Source organism: Orycteropus afer, unplaced genomic scaffold, assembly GCF_000298275.1.
Source record: "Orycteropus afer afer isolate SDZICR_OR568_19922 unplaced genomic scaffold, OryAfe1.0 scaffold00013, whole genome shotgun sequence".
In the NCBI taxonomy this organism is placed as follows: Eukaryota; Metazoa; Chordata; class Mammalia; order Tubulidentata; family Orycteropodidae; genus Orycteropus; species Orycteropus afer.
In genome coordinates this window covers 20,883,079-20,891,134 of record NW_006921600.1, presented here as the reverse complement: position 1 = coordinate 20,891,134, position 8,056 = coordinate 20,883,079, and the positions used below count along the sequence as shown (strand labels likewise).

The 8,056-nt window shown below is 45.0% G+C and overlaps 1 protein-coding gene across 1 annotated transcript; it reads left to right on the top strand.

The window, feature by feature from the left end:
- The first annotated feature begins 1,396 nt into the window (after positions 1–1,396).
- Positions 1,397–7,514, top strand: IL24 (interleukin 24). The gene is made up of 5 exons (XM_007953857.1): positions 1,397–1,567; positions 3,064–3,126; positions 4,814–4,972; positions 5,609–5,683; positions 7,431–7,514. Exons 1-5 carry the CDS (start codon positions 1,397–1,399, stop codon positions 7,512–7,514), a joined length of 552 nt encoding a protein of 183 aa, XP_007952048.1.
- Positions 7,515–8,056: the final 542 nt, after the last annotated feature.

The following is an 8,056-nucleotide window of genomic DNA, read 5'->3' as shown; positions in this document are numbered from 1 at the left end:
TTGGGTTTCTGAGGCATATCTCTACAGAAGTAGATTGCCCCATCTTCCTTCTGAGGAGTGGCTGGTGGGTTTGAACCAATGTCTTAGGCACTATACCACCAGAGATGGCTAAAGATAGAGGATAATAGACTCAGCCCTGGGTACTACTTACCTAGCCCAGGTATTGGCAGTAATTCCAAAGACAGGTCTTCTCTGGTTTTCCTGCCCACTCTATGGATAGAAGACTGACTTTTTTTTAGGTCTTAGATCAGTGCCTGGAATACGGAAGCTTCTTAAATGGATGAGGAGAGAAGTAAGAAAGGAGGGAGGGTTAAAGGAAAGGAGGAAGGAAGGAAATAGAAGGTCAAGGTAAGCACTGCAAAGAAATTCTCTGCATACATTTAGAATAGATAGAATAGATAATGGAGTTAAATTCCTCTAGCTTAGATGATCTGTAGATAGTCACTCCTGATTGGCATTTAGTGGAAGGTTTGAGGGTGATTCATCTGGAAACCTCATTCCTCTCTTTTGTTCAATTACCTGAAAATATAATTCTTAGAACCAAGAATGAGTCCATCAGCTGAGGTGGCAGAGTTAGTGTGTGATCCTGACTTAGAGTCTTACTGCCACTCCCTATGAGCCAGGATTAACCCCTCAGTCCCTTCACGATGAAGAGTCAGGAATAGTGTTCTCCTGAGGAGTATGCATGGATAGTTAAGGGCAGAACACAGTTAAGCAAAATATCCAGTAAATGTTCTTTCTCTGCCCTCTTGAGTTTGGTCTCCCTAGCCATACTCTGGTGGCGTACTGCCTAAGGCATTTGACTGCTAACCAGAAGGCTGGTGGTTCAAACCCACCAGCCACTGCTCAGAAGGAAGGTTGGACATTCTACTTCTGTAGTGATACTGCCTTGGACACCCAAGGAGGGGTCACTATGAGTCGGATCCGACTCCACAGCAGTATACAACAACAACAAGCCATGCTCTTTGGCACATTACAACCTATTGAACTTCTTTACTGTTCTTGGCCAAATTCTGACTAGCAGGTTGGAGGCTAGAGAGAATTTATGGAGCAATGAAGGAAATGCAGTGTGTGTATGATGAGCATGGTGGGAAGGCGAATAGTAAGATAACAAGACCAGTGGGTATGAGACTGAGGGGCAGAAAGACCCCACCTAGCACACCCAGCGAGGCCACATGTCTCTAGTCTAACACTGGGAACCCACCCTAGTCTGAGACCTCCTATCTGTATGCCCTGAGGCTGATATTGGCAGATCCAAGGAGCATTACTTTGGGGTAGATCATGCTGCACTGAGTCTTTACTGGGAGAGAGCCCACTGTGGGCTCAGTGGGCCTGCCTCAGGGGGGATATCTCCCTTTCTTTCAGCAGAAGCCTCCCAGGCCTTCCTTCACTGAAAATGGCCTCTGAAATGCACATGGCTACCCTCCCCTGCCTGAGTTTGTTCCTGATTCTCTGGAGCTCCACGCCAGGGATCTTGGGCCAAGAATTTCGATTTGGGCATTGCCGAGTACAGGGGGTAGAGCTCCAGAAACTAAGGAAGGCCTTCTGGACCGTGAAGGACACTGTGGTGAGTGCAGTGTTGCTCTGGACCCCGCCACATAGTTACTGCACATTGAGGACAGTATTTTATGATGGTGGAGTCCTTTGCAGCTTGCTAATCATTTTCCTAATCAGAAGGCTGGCGGTTCAAACCCACCAACCACTCCTCAGAAGGAAGGTTGGACAATCCACTTCTGTGATACTGCCTCGGAAACCCACAGAGGGGTTGCTATGAGTTGGGTTCGACTCGACGGCAAAACAACAACAACAACAACAATCATTTTCCTCAATAACAGCTCTGTAAGGTCAGATGGCATCATGAGCCCCATTTTACACACAAGGAAACAGAGGCTCTCAAAGATATGGTTAGTCTATAATAAAGTAAACAGAGACCAAGGGAACTAAAGATGGGAGCCTGATACATCCAGGCTTCATCTATGTTCCATGGGAACATGAGACATCCCCACCCCAGAAGTCACAGACAATCCTTTGAGACTGGCTGAGGTTTTCACCTGCTGCTCTCCCAGGTAGTGTCCACACACAGGCTTTGGCTAAAGGTAGAAAATCTGAGGCTTAACACGACAGCATGTACACTGTGACCATGGATCCTGCTGGGTCTGAAAGGGCTCTGATACGTGCACTCACAAATGCCCTGAACTCCTTAAATGATGATCTAGATACCAGGGGTTAGGGCAAAAGAGGTAGTTTAATGAGGCAGCCTGGGTTTGAGGAAAGTTCCAAACTGAGAGACAGGACACCTGGGTATGATCTTGACTTTGAAAGGAACCTGGGTGGTAGCTCCTCCACCCACCCCCAAATTCAGTTTCCTTAGTTGCACAAAGAGGAGGTGAGACAAATGGGCTTTAAGCTCCTTCCTCTCAAGGATTCTTTGACTCTAAGCCCTAGGGCTGGAATGAGTAGTTGGGCTGCAGAGAAGCTCCAAGGATGAGAGGCAGCTCAGAGGTGCAGCCCACCACCACCTGTGGAATATGGAGGTTAGATCCTGCCCTTAAGGGTTCTTAAAGTAAATAGACATATCCTCTTAGTCTCAAATGGGGCGCTCTGGTAGCATAATGCCTAAGGCATTTGACTGCTAACCAGAAGGCTGGTGGTTCAAACTCACTAGCCACTCCTCAGAAGGAAGGTTGGGCAATCTACTTCTGAAGTGATACTGCCTTGGAAACCCAAGGAGGAGTCTCTGAGTTGGATCCTACTCAATGGCAGTGAGTTGAGTCTCGAAGGACCAAGGGATACAAACAGGTCCACATTCAGACTCTGAAGAGCTCCTGGGATTGCATTTTCTCTTAGGGTCAATCTTTGTGGTTTTCTCTGGCTGGAAACTTGTACACTCTCCCCAAGGGCTGGCACAGCACAGCCCTCCTTGGGTCTTCATTTGCTCCCTCTGTCCTCTGAAATATCACAGACTAGATGAATTTAGGGGTCTGAGGAAGCAACACATGTGTGAAGGGTTGGTTTCCATAGTAACCCCCAATCTAGAGACATCTTTTCTTTCTGTTCCCTCAGCAAGCTCAGGACCACAACACAAGTGTACGACTGCTGCGGAAGGAGATTCTACAGAATGTCTCGGTAATCAGACCTGAGGGAGGATGACACATCTCTGTATAACTGGTGCACCCACAGCTGTGTATCTGTGGGTGGAGCTTGCCTAGGGGAGGCTGATAAAAGCCCTCACTTCTGCCCTGAACTGACACTACATAAGACAACACTGGGCAGTTAACCAGGGAATTCAATTTCTGGGGTTATCACTATGTGCTATGTATATACAGTGTCATGGAGATTAAGGCTGGTAAACATCTTTGTCAATTTAGCCAGAGAGTTAACATCAATCTTTATTTCTCTTCTGCTTGCCAGTGGGTGTCTGCTTAGGTCCACCTTCCTTCTCTTCCACTTGTATACTTTTCTTTGCTCCTTACTGTCTTTCTTATTACCCATCAAAAAGAAGTTCTACTGGCATAGTAGGAGCTCTGGTAGCATAGTGCCTAAGGCACTTGACTGCTAACCAGAAGGTTGGCGGTTCAAACCCACCAGCCACTCCTCGGAAGGAAGGTTGGGCAATCCTACTTCCATAGTGATACTGCCTTGGAAACCCAAGGAGGGGTCGCTATGAGTCGGGGCCGACTCGACGGCATATAACAACAACAACAACAACAACTGACATAGTGGCTAAGACATTTGGCTGCTAACCAGAAGGTTGGTAGTTCAAACCCACCAGCTGTACTGAAGGAGGCAATCTACTTCCATAAAGATTTATAACCTTAGAAACCCAATGGAGGTCTCCTGTGAGTTGGAATTGACTTCATGGTAATGGGTTTTGGTTTTTTGTTTTGTTTTGTTTTGTTTTACCCATTTAGTCAGTTAGTGAAGGAGCTCTGGTGGTGCAGTGCCTAAGTAAGGCATTTTTGACTGGTAACTAGAAGGTGTGCAGTTCCATCTATTTCTGTAAAGTTTTCCCGCTTTGGAAACCCAATGAGGGCAGCTAAGAGTCAAAATCAACTCGATGGCAGTGAGTTTGGTTTGTTTGGTTTTAGTCAGTCAGTGAGTACCAATGTACTGATCACTGAAAGGCACCAAGCTTCACACAGCAGAGCTTGAGAGAACCAGAGAGTAATCCCTGTGTTTCTAGGACATTAGTTTTGTTTTCTCTGCATTTCTTTTTCTTCCAGTCCTTTCTCCACCAACTCTCAACCACCAAGTTCCAGGTCCTTCTCAGGGTCCATCACAGCTCCCCACAGCATGCCCTCCCCATAGCTATTAGAGAGGCAGAGTGGAATGGGGGGGTGGGGAAGTAACTAAGTGAGAATTCAGGAGTACTGGGAGCTGGGCCTATGCCTGTCACTGACCGGCTGTGGGACCCTGGGCGAGTCACTTCCTCTCTCTGGGCCTGGTGCTTCTCCAGGCACTACTCCATGTGGTACTCAAGTCTTCAGATCATACGTTTATCATCATCACCTAGACCTCTGGACTAGGAGTGGATTATTTAATAAGTAAGGTAAGCATGAGCTTACTTGTGCTTACTTACTAATCTGCAGTGAACAGTTTCACATGGCATGTGGTAAAAAACATGGTGAAAAACTGTTCACTAGAGATTAGTAAGTAAGCACAAGTAAGCCCATGCTTTCCTTGCTTATTGGGTAGTCCAACACTACTCTTGACTATAGAGTTTATCTTGCCCTATATGGCATATGGGTTGTTCATCCCAGGGCCAGAGGGTGGGGTGGGCAGAGGGATCCATAGTTACCCAGACTTTCTTCAGGATGCCGAAAGCTGTTACTTCATCCGTTCTCTGCTGAAATTTTACTTGAAAACTGTTTTCAAGAATTACTACAACAAGACAACTGAACTCCAGATCCTACGGTCATTTTCTACTCTTACCAACAACTTTATTGTCATCATATCAAAACTGCAACCCAGTGTGAGTAGAAAAAAGCCAGGACTTTTTTCATGGGAAAAAATTGTTTTGAGAATTCTACCCTCCTGTTATCAGAGCTTGGCTGTCATTCCACAACGGGGAGTCATGGGGTGTCCTGGAAAAGAGAACAAGTTTTGTAGACCAATAGTTCTGGGCTCAAGTCTAGGTCTGCTTCTAATTAACAGGGTGACTCTTCTCAAGGTGGTCTCTGAACATCAGTTTTCTTATCTGTAAAATGGGGATATCTTCCCTATTTTACAGGATTATAAGGAGCTCTGGTGGTGCAGTGCCTCAGGTATTTGACTGTTAAGCAGAAGGTTGGTAGTTCAAACCCACCAGCCACTCTACGGAAGGAAGGCTGGGCAATCTAATTCCGTAAAGATTTACCACCTCAGAAAACTGATGGGGGTTACTATGAGTCGGAATCGACTTCATGGCAGTGAGGTTTTTTTTTTGTTTGTTTGATTTTTTTTTTTTTTTTTTTTTTTGGTTTACAGGATTACTGTGAGAATTAAAGTGGCCATGTCTGCCACCTTGTAAGAGTTTGAATCCTTCTGGAATCACAAGGAATGACAGTGAGGAGGCTTACCTCTTCTCCTACCCAACATTAGGCACAACTTCTTTATTTTCTGTTTCCAGGAAGAAAATGAGATGTTCTCCATCATTGAAAGTGCACATAGGCAGTTTCTGCACTTCCAGGGAGCATTTAAACAGGTAATCAAGGCCTGGAGCTGCACGCTTGCCCAGATCAGGCTGACCTGTCAAGGGAGGGTGCCTCAGAGGCCTGATGCAGAATTAATGCAGCACTTGCCCAAAAGCCACCTGAATTAGCAAGACCACAGTATCGATAAGCATGTTGTTGTTGTGATTAGATGCCATTGAGTCAGTTCATAGAAACTCTATGTACAACAGAACAAAACACTGCCCGGTCCTGCACCATTCTCACAATCATTGCTATGCTTGAGTCTATTGTAGAAGCCACTGTGTCAATTCTCATTGAAGGTTTTCCCCTTTTTTGCTGATCCTCCACTTTACCCTGCATGATATTCTTCTCTAGGGTAGGGACTGGTCCCTTCTGACAACATGAGGAAAGTATGAGAGACAAAGTCTGGCCATTCTTGCTTCTAATCGACATTCTGGCTGTACTTCCTCCAAGACAGATTTGTTCACTCTTCATGACATGTTCAATATTCTTCGCCAACACAACTCAAAAGCACCAATTCTGCATTGTTTCTTATTTATTGTCTAGCTCTCTAATGCATATAAAGCTATTGAAAAATACCATGGCTTGGGTCAGGCACACCTTATCTTCAAAGTGAGATCTTTACTCTTTAATACTTTAAAGAGATCTTTTACAGCATATTTGTCTGGTGCAATATGTTGCCCTTTCATTTCTTGACTGCTGTTTCCATGAGCACCACAAACTAAGTAGTATCTTTCTGTCAATTTTCAAGTTAAAATGCTATTCTATATCCCTATAAGGTGATTCCAGGGGTTCTGGGTGGTGCAGTTAACATGCTTGGCTGCTAATTGAAAGGTGTGGTACTCAAGTCCACCCAGAGCTACCTTGGAAGGATGGTCTGGCAATTCACTTCTGAAAAACCAGTCATTGAAAAGTCTGTGGTGTACAGATCTACTCTGACACACATGAGGTTATCATGAGTCAGAATCAGCTCAATCAAATAGTGTTTTCACTACTGAGGACTTTCTCTGAAAAAGAGTTTTATGGGTACTTGAGCTAGGAAGTTGGAGTCAGAAGTGAAGGAGAAAGCAGGGAGACATCCCTCCATGCATACCCATAGGATTTTTCATAATGCTCAAACGGCCTAGTTTAGAAAGAAAATTTGGGAAAATTTTATTACCTTTACCTGAATTAAGATAACAAAGAAAATCCAAATTTCATTCCCAGCCGCCTAAAACATCATATATGAGTTTGATCATCTTTTGTGAGGGACGATATATCAGCGTATCAATAAATGATCAAGAGCAATAACATTTGATGAAAAGGGACCACTATGGCCCTCAGTTTCTTTATCTGCACAGTGGGCTCAGGTGGTAGATTCTATGGTCACAATAGGATTTAATGGTTCTTGGTATAAGGGGCTCCATATGCTTTTTCCCTTATCCCTACCCCCTGCCTAGTCACAGACTCATTTGTCCTCACTCCTAAAACAGACAACACACACAGATGGAGGATATGGAAATGGGCAGGTGAGTTTATCAGTTGTTGTTGTTGTTGTTTGCCGTCGTTGAGTGAGGCCTGATTCATAGTGACCCCTCCTTGGGTTTCTGAGGCAGTATCAATACAGAAGTAGATTGCCCATGAGTTTATCAGAGGCCACCTCAAATGTGACCCAGTCAGCTTATGGTTTGGAGTCAGACCTGTCTCTGGGCCAGCAAGGGGGAAGTAATCCATTCTTGTAGCTAACACAGCAGACCTTCATCTCTCCATTCCCTGCAGTTGGACACAGATGCAGCTCTGACTAAAGCCATCGGGGAAATGGACATTCTCTTGACCTGGATGGAGAAATACTACCAGCGTTGAATGAATGTGTAGACCAGGACAACTTCCTCAGCTCCGTGTCATTTCAAATGTGTGTCCCTTCCTGTGCTGCTCTCTGGGGAACTTCACACCCTCGACCTTAGGCCAATTTTTGGCCCAGGCTTGTCCTCAAACACCTCCTTCTTTAAGTGGTCCCACCAACAGCTATGGTAGGCTCCCTTGGATGCTGTGAACAACCCACAAAGCAGATTCCTATATTTATTACAACTCTATTTAATTACATCAGTGTTTTAATTGATGTTATATTTATTTGTGAGACCGTAAGTTCTATCAAGGCAGCAGGGGTAGTCCTTATGCTTCTTGACTGCATCCCCACAATACCTGTGGGGCATTGGGTGGGGTGTTCAGTAAATAACAAATTGCATTTTCTGCCTCGTTTGTGAATTATTGAGGAGCAATGAGGGATTCTGGGATAGGAACTTAAATTTAGGACATGGAAGCCACATTGTCTTGATGTGGACAGAGCCCCAGGGTCAGGGTGGGGCTACTGGATTGAGATGTGAAAGATTAACAGACATAATGTA

Coding starts and splice junctions, on each gene's coding strand:
- IL24 (XM_007953857.1), top strand. CDS start 1,397: ATGGCCTCTGAAATGCACATGGCTACCCTCCCCTGCCTGAGTTTGTTC. Junction 1,568..3,063: donor GGACCGTGAAGGACACTGTG/GTGAGTGCAGTG, acceptor CTGTTCCCTCAG/CAAGCTCAGGACCACAACAC. Junction 3,127..4,813: donor AGATTCTACAGAATGTCTCG/GTAATCAGACCT, acceptor GACTTTCTTCAG/GATGCCGAAAGCTGTTACTT.